The following is a 19015-nucleotide window of genomic DNA, read 5'->3' on the forward strand; positions in this document are numbered from 1 at the left end:
TTTCTCCCAGTGTTTTCCTTGTATTGCAATGATGTAATGACAGTATTTTGTTTATATAGGACTGGACTACCAAGACCAGAAAAACATGATGTGGCCAGCACAGAATCTGCATCTAGGGTGAATAGTGACTTGTGACAAAGTTGCATTGGCCTGTCACATAGAGGTTGTGCTTACAAGAAGCCTTGTTATGTGGCTTTGCTGAGGACCTGTACCCTGCAGAGCCCAGGTTCAGTGACAGTGAAGTGAGGTAGCTAGCTACTTCAGCCTTTGGGGTCCTTTTAGATGTAGGAGCAGAACTGCAATGTACCATCTGCATCAAATGTTATCTCCCTGATGATTCTTTTTCTGCCTCTCGACTGTCTCTTTCACAGAACTGCAGCATTAATACTGCAGTCTGATAAATACCACATAGTATCTTTCAATTCTTGATTCTTCTTAATGCTATTCAATGCTATTCCCTGCTATTTCATTATATTATATTCTTTACAAAAGAATAATTTCCCACACTAATCTTAGCTGATGACAATAGTTATTCTAGCTTTGTACAGAGGGCTGGCATTTTTAGACTTTAGTGGTGAGTAGTAGGCATTTATGCCTTCAAGTTTCTTATTATCTATCTCAATAACATCTATCTCTTTCTTTACCATGTGTTTTTACATTAAGTCATTTAGGAATAATCTAAATGAAATTTAAAAGTTAAGTTCTTTCTTTTGAAAAACACATTGCTTAGGGAACTGCAGAGGCTTATGTTACGTTGGCAAATGTTATGGTTTCAGTAAAAATACCTAAACTTAACAGTTCAGGAGAGATTATGGTTCCATTACATCAAAATAGCAAATCTTTATTTACCTGAGGGCAACAGAGTGACATAGCAAATGTTACCTGCATTTGAAAACATCATCATGGAGCCATTTTTTTTACTTTTCCCCTCTGTTTGAAATATTTCTGTTATTAATGGATTGCTAAACAAAAAAATGTCCCATCAACACTGTAGAGTTTTCATAATGATGTTTTAAACATATTAATTTATTTTCAATGTTTCCTGTTAGAAAACTGAGCATTATATGTAAATTTTAAGTTATAGAAGTAACGTATGCTCAACTTGCCATGTAAGAGTAATATAACTCCATTGAGGAAGGCATATAACTTCCATTGGCCAGGCCTAAGACACTCTTCTCTCACCATAGTGCATGCTTGAATAGATGCGTCCTGAGGGACAACATTAGGCGCTAGGTCCAGTCATTAAATCTACAGATCTCACCTATTTAAAATAGAACATGTACATAACAATCCATTAGGAAGGTCAGAAAATAATTATAATGAAGATTTATGCATTTTATTTTATGTATATGCTGTAATTTTTCCTTAGATTAGCATACTCTAGTCAAAGAGAAATGTGATACAGGGTTCTTCCTCCTCACTGAGGTAATATGTTCATATATGAATGAAGGATCTTGTCCTTCTTGCTTAATAGTTTACGTGCCTCCTGACTCCATTATATTTTGCCAGTTTTGTAATTCTCTCTTTTATCACTTTCAAGATTTCCTGTCTGATTTCTCTGTTTAAGAACATAGACTTTTTCTGCCTTAAAGAGTGAAGAAAGAAATTAGCCCTACATTTGTTTAGCTCTGCATTACTGGAATTTTTTAGTTTTCGAAATAAGGTAGTACTACATGCATGAGAGCAATAGACTATTGAATGATTCGGAAAAAGGCAACATGAAGCTGGTAATCAAGTGTTATAAATTAGAATAACTAGAAGTTATTCTGATCTGGTCAGCATTTTTTTATGCATTTACCCACTCAAGTATTCTTTATTGAGTGCAAGTCATGTATTTTAGAAGAAAGATGAGCCTGCAAGATAATGTAATTTTTTATGATTTCCTCTTGATTATGGATCCAGTACTTCAACCAGTCCTTAAATAAAATACTGTTGACTTTTCTGACATCAGAATTAAAATACTGTTGACTTTTCTGACATTCCTTTTCATGCAATACAGCTGAAGATAACTTTGAGAGAGATGAGTATAGCCCAACTGAAATGTCAGTCATTAGTTCATGATACTCCCTCACACACCTTCATAAGTGAACAATGTATTTTGGAATGTGCACATAAAGAGATCAACAAAACCAAGAGACAACCTCAGCAAACAATAATTGTTTAAAGTTAATTGAATTAAGTTCAGATCATTACTGAGGTAAAACTATAAAAAATAATGCAGTTTTAAAATAAAGGAGGATTATAGACACAGCTGAGCAAAATCTGATGGCTACTGTTTTAAAATCTCTAACTAATCCTTGGAGGAAAAGAATAGCAAACCCAACCAAACCCAAGGTTGCTGTGTTATAATCCTCAGTGCAGAACTGCATTGCTTCTGTTGCTTCATATGCACCATGTCTTTGGCAGTGCACCAGATGTTTGCCTCCAGCTGATTTTGCTTTTGTATACACATTCTGAACAACAAACCAAAAATTTAAACCATATTAAAAAAAAAATAAATTTGTAATGAGAAACAGCCTCAGGTACTGGACTTAGAGTACCTTGTAGTTCTAAATGTCATATTTCTGTATCTTAGCATGTTTCTGTTCTACAATAGACAAAATCAGCAAAAGTAAACTCACTTGCCTACAAACTAAGTCATAAATGTGATCTACTGTGTTACAATTCAAAGAAGAAGCTAATATGACTTGTTTAATCCTAAACAGGAAAGATCTTACCAAAGGTTTTATTAGCTGTTTCTTGTTTATTTATATGAAGTAAAATAAATGTAAAAGACCACCCAGATCCTTTTTTATGCTTTAGAACTGCATTTTTTTTTCCACAATTGTGAAGTGCTTCTTAACCAGTACCTAAGTCATATCAATATGCTTCAAAGAATGAGACAGAAAGCTTGATATATTCCTAAATTAGAATTCCTGTATTTATGTAAAATGTAGGCGATAAATGTGCATTAACACAGCTATAGTTTTCCTCCAAATATTTCAGTTAAGCAGTTGACTACTTGCTTTTAGTTTTAGTACAAGATATCTTTGTGTTGAATCAGAATGAAGCATTGCAAATTTTCAATGTATTTTGCCTATCTCACAAGCTGATGAGTTTTATCAACTGAGAAAAAAGTCCTCCAAAAATATAAAAAGGATTAAAAAATATTATAGGTTTCAATCATCAAAGTGTAGGCAATTAAAAGAAAAAAAAGTCCTTTGCAGAAATAAATACTTCATAAATTTAGATATATTTATCATGTAGTATGCTGGTTATTAGGCTGCAGATATCTTGCCCTGTCTGAGATGATTTTAACATGTACCTCCCAGGGCAACAGTAATATGAAGTTCATTGAAGAAACTACATAACTTAAATCTGTCAAATATACTCATTGCAAAACCACAGGTACTATCCTTAAGACAAGAAAATGTCCCTAAAACTGTAATCTCAAATCAGTAATTTTTCATTATCTTCTAAAGTAAATTAAAGGTTTCAAATGCTAATCTATTCTGTAATACTGTGGGATTTACCTAGGGTATTCTGAATCCATTTTTAAAATTAAAAATATACCAGAATTAAAAAAAAATCTAACAAACATCAAAGAGTATTGTACAATTATACCACTATGTAACAGCATGTATAAACACTTGGCAGTAAAGCTTCAATAGAGAGTGATTTACAGTGAAAAAGAGTTGATACTTAGTTTGACACAGAAAGTTTGCAATAACAGATGTATCTTCTCTGGGTGTTACTCTTCCATTCAACTCTTCTGATGTGCATTTCTAACAGAAAGCGTCCTCTTGAACATAGCAGACAGAGCTGTATGTATTGCAAGCCTTAATCTTGTTATTGGTGAATGTCCTCATGCCTGATGATTTTGTAAATTACCCAATAAAAAATATTGAAAATCAGGAAGGCTAATGGGAAGCAAGCTCTGGATATCGTGTCTATCTTCTTGGCCCGGTCGATGAATACCTTTCTCATGTCATCAGGGCTTTTTGGTGCAGCTTGAACAGGATTATTTGGCCCCTTTTGTGTCACTCCATCTTTTGCTTGCAGACATGGGCCCATTCCATATGCTGTAAAACTAAACTGACTTTCCCTTACATCATCATCCTGTTAGGAAAAAAAAGAAAAGAAAGGAAAGAGAAAAGTCAAATAATGTTTTTCTACTTACAGAAATCTTACCAGCAGCTAAATAGCACGTATTGCACCATTACCTCAGTGACTTCTTCAATCCACAGTTTATGTATCTTAACTGGTTGAGATTTCAGCCCTGTCAATGTCTGTCAAAAATATTGCAGCAGCCTTAGTAAGTGCAGAATTTTCCTATTTGTTTATAGATTCTCTAATCTACTTAAAAAAAAGAGAGAATTTAGTAAGCTATTGGTAGTCGGGTACATAAGTTTAATTTTCCCCATTTACAGTAAATATCTGCAGTCTTCAAGTGGGCAAACTTCACTCTGGTCTTTTAGACAACAGCCATTAAATCTCTATGTTGCTTAATAAAATGGGATCTTGGCCTCTAGAGATTTTCATTATAGAAGCACTAATGATGTTGATGTCAAATATATTAATGAGAATTCTGCCTATTTGGTCACTGTATATTTAGTTAATCTTATCTGCATGCCTCATTTTGGGTCTTCCTGTGAATACATCAGATAAAGAGAATAGTATATAAAGTGTGTTAGTTTAAAATAAAATTAATGAAAACTAAGGCCATATTTTTCTTCTGATTTGTTCTTTTGACAGTTCAGGGGATAACTAGCAAAGACATTATATGCATTCAGGGAGCTGTAAGGAAAAGCAGGTTTTAAGCATGTGGCACAGAAACAAAACTAGGAGATCTGAAGATATACATATTTTCATAGCATGCATTTCAAGAATGTGGCTTCTGTGGGGAGACACATTTTGTACTTCTCTTTAAATGGCTATTGGTATTCTCAAGTGATAATGGAGGTACAAATGCAGGCAAATAAATGATACATAGGCTGTGAAGCCTGGACCAAAGTTTGTTCTGAAGTATATTCCAGTGCATTCTTTCACTATGTATGCTACTCAAGGATATTAATGTGATTTTGATGGTTTTCACATTTTTTTTACATACTGATTTTAAATTCAGAATTTCCTATGTTACATGTCTAATTTAGCCTAGCTGCTTTAGGATTCTAGACTTTTATGAAGTATGACAAAGTGTTATGTATATGTGATTTCTTAAATATTCCTGAAAATAATTTCTGTATTAAAAAATAATTAAGCAGCAATTTTGCTTTTGTAGAGAATTTTTTATATCTTTGACGCTCTTCCTAGCTTAAATGAAAATGAAAGGATAAAAAAATACTGTTTACCAAAGCGAGTAAAATAATTAGTGTTTCAGTTCAGTAATTCCAAAACATTTTTTAATTTAAATTTCTTAATTTATGCAAACACAGTTTCTCAGTGAACACAGTTTAAATCCAAACTCCTAAATTTTTCATTTTGAAAATGCCTGTGAGATTTGGAAAATCTAAAAATGTTTTTGAATGGAGAATCAATTCTAGACATATTTAGATATTTGCTTAAGTAGTACTTGCTACAAGAACCATTGTTAATTACTTTGTTTAAAAAAAAATCCAATGAAGTTTATCATCAATATTAGTTGAATAAGTTGTCTCAAAAGAATACAGAGAAATTACTACTTTTGAAGTGAACTAGTTGGCAATCATCATGAGCATCCAGCAGAGCTGTAATTATTACCCAACTGCAATAGTTTTTCATACATGTAAATCAAATAAACTAATAGGCTAATATAGTTTACTGAAATTTCTATACTTAAAATCTATATTAGAACTCTCCTATAGAAACAAAAAAGAAAAATTAACATGAAAGAAAAGGAGGGAAAATAACTGACTGACTTCAATATGAAAATGAATAACAGAAATACAAAATGATAGGGTCATTATTTGATGACGTGATAAACCAAAGATCTAATTACTATAAAAGTGTTCCTCTCCTGTCAGAAAAGAATGGGAAACAACATCTTTATAATAGTTGCATTCCAGAAAAGTTTTGAAGTTTTATTCTAGTTAACATGAGTTACAAATGAGTGTGAGAATTTACACAAAACTGGCTATTTAAACACCTTCATACATAAAATTCAGAGTTTAAATCTTTCCATACATCTCCAGAAAACAATGCTTTATGATTGCACAGACTCAAAAGGATAATAAACTTTCTGGGTAGCAGCTTTCAGCTAGGTATGTTTTCAGATGAGGTACTATATGCTAAGATTTTGCTGTCTCTGTTTTCCTGAATTAAGTGGTTTCTTAAAATGTTATAAAGGCAAGATCTCTGCTTATTTTTTTGCTTGTATACATCCTGAGTTTAGTTTGTGAGCAGGCTTCTTGGAAATGCTCTCTGTTGTTGAGGAAGTGATGTGAAGGTCCTTCTAGGAATCTTGCATTTCTGCCCAGTGTTTGTTGGATGGTGTCTCCCTTAGGGCAGGCAGGATGGCTGGAGCCTGCCAAGTCAGACCAAAGGGCTAAGGTTAATGGCTATGCAGAAAACGGCACCTTTGGAGCATTGTAATATGCCAGGTATCACCATAACTTTTTTCTGTGGTTGTGCAAGTTTTCCATCAGGTTCATAATGCAGAAAAAAAATTAATTTGGCCCCAGGTTCATATCTAAGGGTGCTTGCAGGAAAAATGCAGTTACTTTTATTATTGATATTAACTTTTGAGTTAATAAAGTATTGAAAGCTGTCAGTTTCTGTGACCCTGTGACCATGCTGTTTTCTATTCATGTATTTAATAATACATTTCTCCTGAGGAGTAATATGGATAAGGGCTAAGAGTATCTCCATAGCCTTTTGCTGTAGGCTGTGGTAACAGCTTGAAGAATTATTTGAAGCTTTGGTTTTGGTTATTTGAATATTATATTTTTTACTGTTAATTTTTGAGAAGAAAAGTATTATTGAATTGGTTTGTACTACATTGGTTGCACAAACCAAACTACAGTTTGGTTTTAAATACTGATCTGGTAGCAAATGATTATTCTTTGAGCTGATGTCACTGTTCCTTTGAAGTTGCAGGAAGTATAATTTTAATACTATGTTTGAATCCAGACTTAAAGAGATCAAGATGGATTTCAAAATTAACAAAACAAGTACCTTTATTAGCATTTCACGTCATCACATACAGGTAGCAATGAAGGTATATGAAGTTCACATGGGAAGACATTATTTCAGACAAAAGGATAAGGCCTCTGTTAATGATTGGATATCACATTATGACAAATGGGACATCTTCTTCGTAGTTTACCCTTAAATTTGTACTGTAGATTTGAGGCAAAGTTCCGTCTATAGGTCGTGTACATCTCAAGCCATTGCTAAGCTGCAATGATTCACTGATTTCATTTCCATCAAGAACTCCCTCAAAATACTTTCATCAAAACGGATGGGTTGACCAAAAAGAAAACAAAAGAAAAGAGGTATGATTACCATTAAAGACAATCTAGTTTGCATGTCTATTTTCCTCACTAAAGATACCATGATCTTTAGATTTGTGAAAATAGAAATAAAAGATTGACTGTTCCTGAAAACTAGATATATTAAAAACTAATCTAAAATCAAAGTGTTATTCAGTATATGTATACAGTTAATGTTTTTCCCCGTACAATCTAAATGCTAATAAGAAAAAGCATTGATTATAGGTGTTTTTCAGTATCCCTGTATGACTTCTAACTTTGACATTTTTTTTCCTTTTGTCTTTCAATACTGAAAGGAGTGTAACTGTAAATGAATAATTAATATTTGTTCATTCTGAAGGAATGTTTCCATCATATTACTAATATAATATTTATGAAATAGTTGTGTTCATTGGCCAGATTTCTTTCTCTGATGGAGACAAACTACTATGGACCATATACTCACTACCGAATGAAATCTCAAATTTGGAACCAAAAACTCCCCTGTTCTCAGGATTCATTATGCCATTTGTGTAACCACAAAGAAATTAGGGCCTTTTTGAAAAATATCCTATATCTATTGTGATGCCTATTGGAAACCAGAAATGAGTACACTGCATATTATGTTTTTATTTATAACTGTATTTATAACACAATCCCAGAGCTTCAAAATTTTTTTTATTCTGTGCAAATTGAATTTGGCCTCTGAAATTTGTCTTTCAGTTATTTGGAGTCATTGAGCAAGGTCAATACTTACAACTATAAAAATGGTAGCCAGAGAGTGCAGTTATAACTAAAAATTGCCTTGAGGTGTGATTGTTTATATCTAGTTATAACTAAAAGGCGCCTTGAGGTTACTGTTGTTTGGGAAGGGAGGCTGCAAAAGTACTAGATGGTGTAAAAAAGAGGGTGTGACTGTAGGGGGAAAAAGCATAGATGAGCTTTGGATGCTAAAATGTCTTGATACAGCTCTGTACATAATTACATTTTGTGTAACTGTATAATTTCCCATAATTCAGCAGCTCTTTTGTTTACTGCACTTGTTTACTGCAAAGGGTTTATCTGAGTTTGAGCATGTGCTTTTTAAAAGAGATTTCAGTCATCTTTTGTTTTTAATCAGCGTTGAAAAGGAACAGCCCATAGGTGTGGTAAAATTTACAGAAGACTCCAACCTGGGAAAAACTGCAAATTTGTCTGGGGATACCTCTGGAGTTAAAGCTGAGTTCAATTATTTAGACAGAGAAATACAGAAGAGTTGGTAGGTACAAATACAAGGTACTACATTTAGCCAGGAATAATGAACTTCACAAACATAATATGGGAAGTGAATGGCTCTGCAGTAGTTCTGGAAAAAGACCTGTTAGTTATGGAAGGTCACAGTCTTGGTATGGGTCAGTACCTGCTGTTGTTAAAAGGGCAAATGGCAAACCGGCTTGAATAAACAAATGTATAACTTACACCATGTGATCCTTCACCTGCTCTCGACTGTTACTGGCTAGGCTTCATGTTGCAAACAGAGTTTTGAGGAATTACATGGATTTATTTAGGAGAATAGGTGAATTTCCAGTCAAGGAGAAAAAAAAAAAAAAGACTAGGAATATTTCAAGAAAAGAAGAATGAAAAGAAATGTAGAGATGGCTACATAAAGGAACGCAGCATTCTGTTCTGTGTTCCTTCTAGACAAGCCATCAAAAAAAATCTAAACCATTGGAATAGATTGCAGGAGAGCTTTTCAATTTTTATGAGTGTGATGAATTAGGTACAACTGATCCTGACTTGGGTCAAGAAAATTGATTCATTGATGTCTGAGGGGCATTCCAGCACTGAAATTCAATCATCTGGCCATTGCTAGGGTTACCTGGTAAAAGTAAATATTTCTTGCAACAAACACATCTTTTTAATTAAAAAGAAAATAAACTTTGGAAATTCGTCAGCTGCCCTATTGCAATTAGAGATTTTGCATACATGTTCTCTTCTGTCAACATATACCTGAAATGAACCATATCTAAACCGATCTGTTTCTTGATTTTTGCAACACAGTCAAACCACTAAGAATTTTGCTCTATCCTTGCAGGTAAAAAGCCTATGCAAAAAAATTCTGTATTCATCGGCTGGAATTCACCTGGTAGAAAAACCTAATCCTGGTAAGATATCCCCACATGGTAAGCACATAGGATGAAAAAGGCTAATAAATTATCCTAACCTATTTCTTTAATCTATTTGGACATAAATACTGAATAGAATAGCAGTTTTCACTTTGAAAAAAAAGAGGTTTTAATGTTCAAGGAAGCTCCTGAAGTTTATTTTAAACACAGCTTTTTAACCTATTTTTTTTTTTTCATGTCTTTTGACTTTGTGGTCAAATGAACATTTCTTTGTACATGGTAATTTTAAAAGTCAGTACAATTTCCTGAGAGTTTAACCTAGTCCAAAGGGATAACAAATACATATAAAATTTAATAATCATATGCTATGCTAACTGACTTTAAAAAAGACAAAAGAAGAAGTAAACAAAGGTTAATTTGAATTATGATCCTAGGGTATGCATTTCATGTTAGAAATTGTGGTGAATAAATAGTAACATTTGTGGTAGGGAAGCCTAGTTATTAACTGCTTTTTTTTAATCTGAAAGATGACATTTACTATTTGTATACCAGAGGCTTTGGATGACATCCAATTTTTTGAAGAGAGAGTATCTCTATGCTGTAAAATTTCAACTTGTTTGCTTGTTGGGCAAGGAATGGTTTAATAAAACATTGAGAAAAAGAGAAGCAATTAGCTGAGCTGTCTGTAGATCTTGAGAAGGTATTTTCTCAAAAGATAACTCCGTCTGGGAGCTCTAGATTTACACAGAATGGAGTCACTCAAGAAACATTCATTTAGTCTTTTCAGAAAAAATGTCTACTTCTCAAAATCATAACCTTGCATGGGAACAAAGCATTTCTTGGTAAATGTAGGCTGAGAAACCTGTCTCATGATGAAACATTGCAATACAGGGAGGAAGGGAAAACCATGTCTCTCTGAATATGCTTAACACCCTCACCTACGTATGTTATGAAGAAAGGCATTAAAATGCATGTCTTCATCCTACAGAATCAAACAGTAGTACTTGATAGTTTACTATAGACACTTCAGTCTCTAACCCTCTAATTTCATGAGAATCTAACAGGCAACCTACCTGAAGGTAGAAGACTGTCTAATGAAGCGTAAAATTAGAATAAGGTCTTTTAAGTAATATCATGATGTCAAGCACTGGTCCAGCAAAACACTTAAGACAATGATACTATTCATGTGCATACATTTTTGTTAAGTGGTCTTCTCTTAGAAGTACTTCATATGTTGTGGATCTTTCTCCACATATATCTAAGATGAAATTTGATTGATTGTGATTGTTGAAGAAGTGTCTTTGGTGAGCTTGAAGTCTTGCTAAGATAGGGCTTGAAAAAGGTTTGGTTTGATTCTGAGGAAGGTAGGTAATATTACCCGCCAATTCCTAACCCTGCAGTTATAATAATTGACTTGTGTTCAAGAAAGATATTGCTGAAGTTGAATATGGTAAATCTGTGTGACATCCAGAAGATGCTATAACACATGGTGAAAAAAATGTATAGACTAGAGGTTTAGTCACATAGCGTATTACTAACCACTGCTGTTTAATACATGACACACCTGTTGTGGCTCACCTGTCCCCTGCCCAGTAATCTGTCTCTGCCTGTCCCACTTACCCATTCCAAACCATTAAGCAGCTTTCAGAGAGCTGCCACAATTGAAAAATAAATAATCTGTCACAAAAATGTGTGTCTGAGAAAGTATTTTTTTCTGCTACTATCAGCGAAAAGAAAAAAACACATTTTTTTTCACAGGAGCAAATGTTGAAAGCAGGTACAGGTGGTCTGAATCATCCTCTATGCTACAGCACATGAGTTTCAGCAGCTGAAATCTAGGACCCAAAACACTGAAACAGGCAAATGTATGAGAATGTCATGTTCATTTGACTGTCTGGCCTGCCTTTAGCATGGAGCCTTGCTAGTAGAGACTGCTTAGGTAGGCTTTGTGGCATTACAGATTTTCCATATCTTTTAAGTAAAAGGGAAACAACCTGTAAAATGTCCTCTCCTTGTGATGTAAGCAATAAATTGAGGTAAGTCTTCAGGAACAAAAGATGGCTGAGCTGAGTCTGAGCTACAGTCAGGCTTTAAGCCACAGTGATACTCTAGATAGTCACCAAAAGCCAGCAGAAGGGCTCTGCATGACATGCATATTCTTTTAATGAGTAGGTTGGAGAAAAACTTACTCTTTGAAAAATCCGAAGTAGGAGTTACATATTGTTTTAAGAAATTTTGCTTATTGCTTGATTTAACTGCAACTTTAAAATTAAAACCTGTAGCCTTAGCTGTTTGACTTTGCACTTGGTAGTGGCTTATTTTGCTGGTAGTCTAGATAGCTTCAGCTATAAAATAAATGGTTACTAACCATTGCCATATTAAAGTTTCTTACTAGTTGCACGAACAATTTACACTAGATTAACGTTAGAAGAAAAATACACTTCTCAGCCTTTTAAAATAAATTTTTTTCATCAATAGTATTAATAATTTTTTATTTTAAAATATTTACATAAAACACTGCTGCTAAGGCTTTGAACTGCATACTAGGAAGAATTTAGGAAATATTATTTGTTAGATCGCAATGTAATAAAAACTGCTGCAGGACCAGCAACATTCATCCACCAAAGAACTTAACTCTTCTAACAGAGTGGAATTCATCCTTCTGCAGATGGCTCCCACATGGTCCATGCCTCGTTTAATTCCTTCTTAATCCCTCTTTGAGACTTCAAGTTGGATTTATGCAGTGCATAGTCCTTGTAGTGACCCTCTACCTACAGTGAATGCTGCTATTTTATTTATATTGCCACTTTAAGCCTTGACTGTGTTTACCAGATTAACCCTGTATCCTGGGGTAAATCAATCTCTGACTCTCTTTCAAAGTTGTGAATGTTGTTACTTTTACCTTGTTCTTCTTCCTCTTGCGGCGGAATCGCAGAAGTTCTTTATGTTGCCTTGACACAAAGTTTACAGCTGCATACTCCAAAAGTGCAGAAAATACAAAGAGCAGACACACAGCCATCCAGATGTCAATTGCTTTGACATATGATACCTATAGAGAGAAAAAGACTGTGTTAAAACCACAGATGTGAGGTTTAGCATTTCATATCAAGGAGAAAGTCCATTAATATCTCCACCTCCCAACACTACTTTTATAAAGCAAAACATGAAAGCTAGATAATAAGAGGGACAACAATTCAAGCTATAAGTGTTAAATGTTTCTTTAAAAAAAGTAGTCTTTGGCAAAATATGTTTACTGTTTCTTATTAACAGTTCCTTATAAGGTACTGTGTACACTGTATCACAAACCAAATAATCCAGAAGAAGCACATGCTCTTCCTCCATTTGTCCCACTGAGATCTGTGAACGATACTAAGGAACCAAAAAATAACTTATAGTGGGACCAGTGGGAATTCCTGTATTAGAATAGATCTGATTTAAAGTGCCTGGAATAGAAATTAGGTAGAAGACAGGAGATAAATGGATAACTCCGGTATGTTCATTCTCTGCTAATATAGACACAGTAAATTAAAGTTATAGGTTCAAATTTGTCCTGTAATTTTGACACAGTGGAACTTCTGAAAACCAGTTACAGAGTAGACGAACTCATTGCAATCCTTTACTGCCAAGCTCTGCTGCAGGACATAATCTGAACTAGGAAAGTAGGGCCTCTCCCTGTGTGTAGATTTACAAGAGCTTTGTCATATAAACCAACATAACTAGCTTCAGGCTTAAAAAATCTGACAAAAAAACCATCCGTAGCTCTCTTTGGTAACCTCTTACAGTCTTATTTTTTTGAGTTTTTATAAAATTTTGTTTTCTTTTCTGTTGATGCTAGATTCATATGCGTTTAAATCCATATATTTGAGGCATGAGACACACCCCTGTTAGGGATATTTTACTTGGAAAAAAAATTTAATTAGCCAGCATAAAAATACCATGTTAAAGCTAAATACAGAAGTGGACTTTGTGTATTTTTATTGTGTATATTTTATTTCCCTTAAGTGCAGTGGAACATGAAGATGGTCAAGGAATAAGCCTTAAAATGAAAATCTCTAAAGCAATGACAAGTCAGAAAACTTAAATAATTAATCACACAAATATAATTGAAGCTATTTACAGTGTGTAGTGAGCCATTCTTTATACAGCTGTCTGGAACTACTTAGCTTCACATTTTTTCTGTATTTTAATGTAAATCGTAACTAGGGAGTTAACTAGTTGTTAACTAGTTAATTATGATTAGTGAGTTAATTCATAATGTAGGCAGGTTTTGAGAAAGAAATATCATTGAGAGAAGGATAGAATCTATGAACTTTAGAAATTCAGTGATATCTGTTAACATGTCATCAAATACTGGGATCTGGAAAATGATGAGCTAGTGAAGTGCTAAGCAGCATTTATATAGTACTGAATAACATTGCTTTTGTTACTTACTGAAGTTTGTGGAATTTAATAGATAGTTGGCTAAATAGCTGAGATAGGGGGAATGGAATATATTTGATTGGTGACTCAAAACCCACCTAAATATTTCAAGGTTATCTCCTTTAGAAGATGCCTGAATATTGATAATTCAAACACACATTATAAGGTTGACTGAAGGTGCTTATTTGTCACACAGCATTATGACTTTGTACTAATGTGGTTCAAACAAAAGAAATTCTGCCTACCTTTGGAAGAGATGCTCGTGAACCTGAGCTTTGTGTTGTCATGGTCAGTACAGTTGTTATGCCTAAAGCCACTCTGGCTGGAGCTGCATCCATATTGATCCAAAACGACACCCAGGAGAGAATGACGATCAAGAGACTTGGTATGTACATCTGGATGAGATAGTAACCCATCTGCCTCTCAAGGTGAAATCGGACTTCAATACATGTAAACTTTCCTTTTTATAGCAAAGAAGAAATATTCAATAGAAATAGAATGTTCTTTACTGTCAACTTCTAGTGCGTACATTAAAGAATTTACACTCTGTCTAATATATTTGTTCTCTAATGAAAGATGGATGTTTTGATTTCTCTTCGGTAATTTTTAATATGCATGATCTCTGCTATAACAGGAGTATTTACTGAAAAGAAAGTGGACAGAAAACCTGAAAACTTAAGAATTCACTAACCTCTGGAACTCTTCTTTCCTTGTAAAAAACAAAACACAATTCATTATGACAACGGAAACTTCCTCTGTGTGATCATACTTGTTTTTCTATTGCTTGGAAATACTGCTGTATGCAAAGAAAAGGGTTCCTTTCCTATTGTATAACATCTCCTTTATCTTTTGGTTCAATTTGAAGCTTGAATTTCGTTTTTTTTAGTTCAATGAATTTGAGAAAAATATAGTGAGATCAATTTGGGCATTAGGATTCTGCTAAATCTTGCCTTTTATCCCCATTCAAACTGTTCCAGTTCAAAAGTACAATGTCTGAGATTTAAAGAGAAATTGAGGATTTGAGATTAACTAACTTTAGGAAGCTAATTAAATGGCCTATTTTTTCCCAGATACTGAATATTAAACAACTTAAACCAGAACAAAAATATTATTGTTTCTTCATAGAAATGCCATAAACTCATTTTTTTTTCTCCTGTCCAGATTGCTTTTTTTTTTTTACCCTGTGGACTGTAGATTATTTCACAGCTCTTGACCTGGTCTCATCAGATTTTCTAATTCTGCTCAATGCTCATATTAGTCACATATGAATGGTGCTGACGGCAATGCTGTTACTGTAAATAGAGTATACATGAATACACAGTTTCTCACAGCAGGAAATATGCATAGCTCAGATTTCTTCCTTATTTGAATGAAAGAATTTCCTAATTTAACATGGAAAGCTGTATAGTTGTTTATTTCTTAATTGATATGCAATTTTTTTTTTGTTATAGAATGTATCTATTTTGATGGATACTTTCCTAATCCATTTTTATTTGCCAAAATGCCATTTTATAGAAAATAGTTCCACATTAATAATGCTTTAATATTTATCATATTAACAAAATTCATGTAATGGACTTATTTATGAGCTTATGCCATGCTAATTTGATATATTGTATATTATGCTGTGACAAGTGTTAGGCACACAGAAATGTGTTTCAGATAAAGTCAAACTGAATTTTTTGTTATTCTAGGCTTGGAAATATCTTCTGAACTTAATTCTTTTCATAATAGTTCTCTTCACAGGCTGTTGTTTCTATGATGTCATAGTAATTATCATTGTATAAAATTTTTATTCTGTTGAGACACTAAAAAATTATTTAGAAAGACAGTAGTTATGATGTTCAATTTTAAAAATGGCATATCCCAGGAGTTTTATATCTGCTGGCTCAATTATTAGTTCCATTCCTAATTGCTGTTTTTTTCTGAATCCTATCTACACTAGTGAAATCTGTGTCCCAAATCCTGTCTCAACCATCTGCTGCCCCAGCTTCAAAACTGATTTCTGCTTCAATCAAGGGATGAGGTCCTGGTTTAACTAAGTGAACAGGAAAAGGCCAGGATTTTCGCTTATATTTCTCTTCCAGGATCTTCAAAAAGATAACTACAAGATACATTCTTTTACTTAGCAGTTCAGTACAGCTCACATAACTAGAAGTTCTGCACTGGGCCTTTGTCAAAATCATATTCTTACTTCAAACCGATCCTTACCCTGAAGATTTGTCTTTTTGTGACAGCAGACTTGGACAGCACTGGTCTCTCTCTCTCATACATCACAGGAAATCATGAGGGTAAGGAGTGACAGAAATGTATCAATCAGATCTAGGTCTCTTGCAAAGCTGTTTTATTTGGGATCACAATAATTACAGTTCAGCATGGAGCATTTCCTTCTTCTAGGGTCCTATGTTCTTCTTTGAAAACAAATTAGGAAGGAAAACTAAGAAGCATCAGAAAGTGTAATATGTACATAACTGGAATGTCAGTAAACATTGGCTATAGCTTGTACACGGTTTTGTTTTTTGTTTTTTTTTGTTTGTTTGTTTGTTTGTTTTTTTTACTGTTTGTTTGGTTTTTTGTGTTTTTTTTCTTTTCTCCAGAGAAAGGTGGGATAAGCGATCTAAGTCTCTTTCCTGAGTACTCAAGTGGGCTCAAACTGTTACAGAGCTCTCACCACCATGTCCTAAAGAGGGAATAAATAATGTACTAGGTCTGGTGTGTTTGTGTTTCTGTGGTTGTAAGTTTGCTGGGTTCATCTAAACTAAGGAGAGAGAACAGCTGTGGAGAACAGAACCCTGAGAAAATGAAAGAGATTTTAAATGAGAGAAGTACCAATGGAATATATTGTAATCATAGAAAAGTATAGAAAAGAGATGGGATAATGAAGAGGCCAGAACTCAGTCTGAGTGATGTGTTACAGGAACTATACTGAAAGATTCTTTTGCATGGATTTGAATTTTTCTAGACATTATTGATCAAGGTTAAAAATAACCCCCCAAACAAACTAAAAGCCCCAATCCCTGACAGTCAAAAATTGAAAATAAGAAAATGAAGTGGAAAAATACTTAACTGTACAGAATGTGTGACTTTAGATTCCTGCCTTTGTCTCAGGCCCAGTGAGTTTATGGACATGCCACTCATAGGTATTCCTCATCTGCTTTGTTCCAGAATAGCACTGAAAAATTAATACTTGGCAGCTTCCCTGGGAGACTGCTGTCTCCCCGGGTAGACTTCTCACTGTTACTCCACTGCTGACTATTGGAGAAAGGCAACAGTTGGAAGTCAGTCTTGGCACTGCAGTTCTAACAGTTACTGTTCTAAGTGTGGAAGGGGTGATGTTAATTTTTGCCCTTCCTGGCTGAGATCAGGGCCACTTGCATAAACTTGGCTAATGAAGCAGAATGGAAAAAAAAAAAAATAGATTGCACTAGCAGCTGTGAACTTCAGCTAGGAGGCAGTCAGCTGAGGCTGTGCTGTTGTTTTCCAGCTGTGGGTCTCCTTTCTCATCCTGTATTTTATTTCAAATCCAAAGCCAGGTTAGCTGTGCTTTAATCTTTTTGACTGGATGCTTGACTAGATCAGAAGAGACATACCCATGAAGTCAGCTCAGCTGGGGAAAGAAATATCCAAGCAGCTAAAAGCATTGTTCTAATAATTCATTTGCAGCACACAGAAGGTAAACTCTAGTTCATTCTGATATTCACTGTAATTGTCATGGGGAGTAGCCAGGAGGAACACATGAAACTTTTGTGGTATTGTGGTTTTGCTGAGGCCGAGTAACGTATTAAAGCCTGATGCTATTTCAGACTAAGGGTAAATCTAGATGTGCACACAATCCATAAAATGGACAGATTTTTCTAATGCAAAAGAAAGAACAGTTATTAAGAGCTTCCTAAAAGGTAAACATTTTTTTCCCAAAACAGAGGTTCTTCATGTTTGAAGTCCAGCCTAACCAGGGATTCAAGTGTGCTAAAGGCACCAAAAGTACTGTCTTGCTGAATGCTGTACCTATGCATGTGAAGTGAACGTACTGGTATATATGTATGTGATGGTGCATTTTTCTCTCTTACACATGTTTAGTAACAAGGTCAGATCTGCTGGGCTGGCATGATTTCCATGCAATGTCCACACTGAAACTGATATTCCAGTCATTCTATAGGATTTTTCTTTTCCCCATAAAGTACAAGTGGCTTTTCTTTGGAGTCAGTATTTAAGTCACATATTCTTTTTTTGGTTGTTGCTGCTGTGGCCAACTGTGAATAATCTGAGAAGAGCAATTTTCCACCTTAGCACACCTTCATGCTGTACAACCTCTATTGACAATGGCAGGTGCTGTTTAAGTAGTGAGCTATACAGGTAGGAGTGTGCTTGGGTGCAAGCAAAAGCAAGCGTAAGTAGTATCTTTCAGTCCATAAGGAGTCCTTTTCAGTTTCCTCTGCCTCACACTGCTCCAGAGGCAGTAATTGGTAGAACTTAAATAGATTTGTCCCCTTTCAGCAACCTCTAAGATATTCCCTGTGGGAAGCTTTCGTTACTGTACCCTCACAATATCATGGTCACGTTTACAGTTCCCAGGAAGGTTGAGGAGCTATTTCTGAAGCTACATAGAAAGTTTTCATAATGGAGAATCACCTTAGGAAACTCAGCCAAAGAAATAGCATGCCTGAGAAATAAAGATAAAAGTAATAATATTTATTAAAACACTATGAAATTGAAAATTAATAACAGCAAAATATAAAAGGAATAAGTATTAAGAATAAAAAATAAAGGAACTAAGCATGAAGAGATTTAACTGTTAATCCGTGGCAAATGGAGAGATATCTGCTGAAGGATCTGCTTCTTGATACTACTTTAGATGCTAGTGGGTCATAGTCTGGACTTCATGTAAGAAAAGCCATTGATAATGCTAATAGCCAATGTACTGTGAAAACATTTTATGGATGTAGAGAAGACTGTGGCCTAAAGACTGTATAGCTTAGTGAAATTTCATAAAACTATTTACTTAAGTAAGAATTTTATACATGCTGAATAGAGAATAATTCAAGGCTTATCAAACTAAACTAAATT

At 34.4% G+C, this 19015-nt stretch overlaps 1 protein-coding gene across 4 annotated transcripts in view; it reads right to left on the reverse strand.

The window, feature by feature from the left end:
• Positions 1–3205: 3205 nt before the first annotated feature.
• The window catches only part of GLRA3 (glycine receptor alpha 3), a 74877-nt gene continuing 59067 nt past the window's right edge, over positions 3206–19015 (reverse strand). For 2 of the 4 annotated variants that reach the window (XM_062618635.1, XM_062618543.1), the window contains exons 7-9: positions 14197–14411; positions 12435–12581; positions 3206–4098 (exon numbers count right to left, since the gene is read on the reverse strand). In XM_062618635.1, the coding sequence (XP_062474619.1) occupies positions 3829–4098; positions 12435–12581; positions 14197–14411 (632 nt within the window). In that variant the 3' untranslated portion in view covers positions 3206–3828. Of the gene's footprint in view, positions 4099–7131; positions 7403–12434; positions 12582–14196; positions 14412–19015 lie in introns of all 4 variants that reach the window. The other 2 variants (XM_062618718.1, XR_009964764.1) reach the window with 2 other exon arrangements.

The sequence above is a fragment of the Pezoporus occidentalis genome, unplaced genomic scaffold (genome assembly GCF_034315485.1).
Source record: "Pezoporus occidentalis ecotype Australia unplaced genomic scaffold, CSIRO_AGI_Poc_V1 ctg1, whole genome shotgun sequence".
Taxonomy (NCBI): Eukaryota; Metazoa; Chordata; class Aves; order Psittaciformes; family Psittacidae; genus Pezoporus; species Pezoporus occidentalis.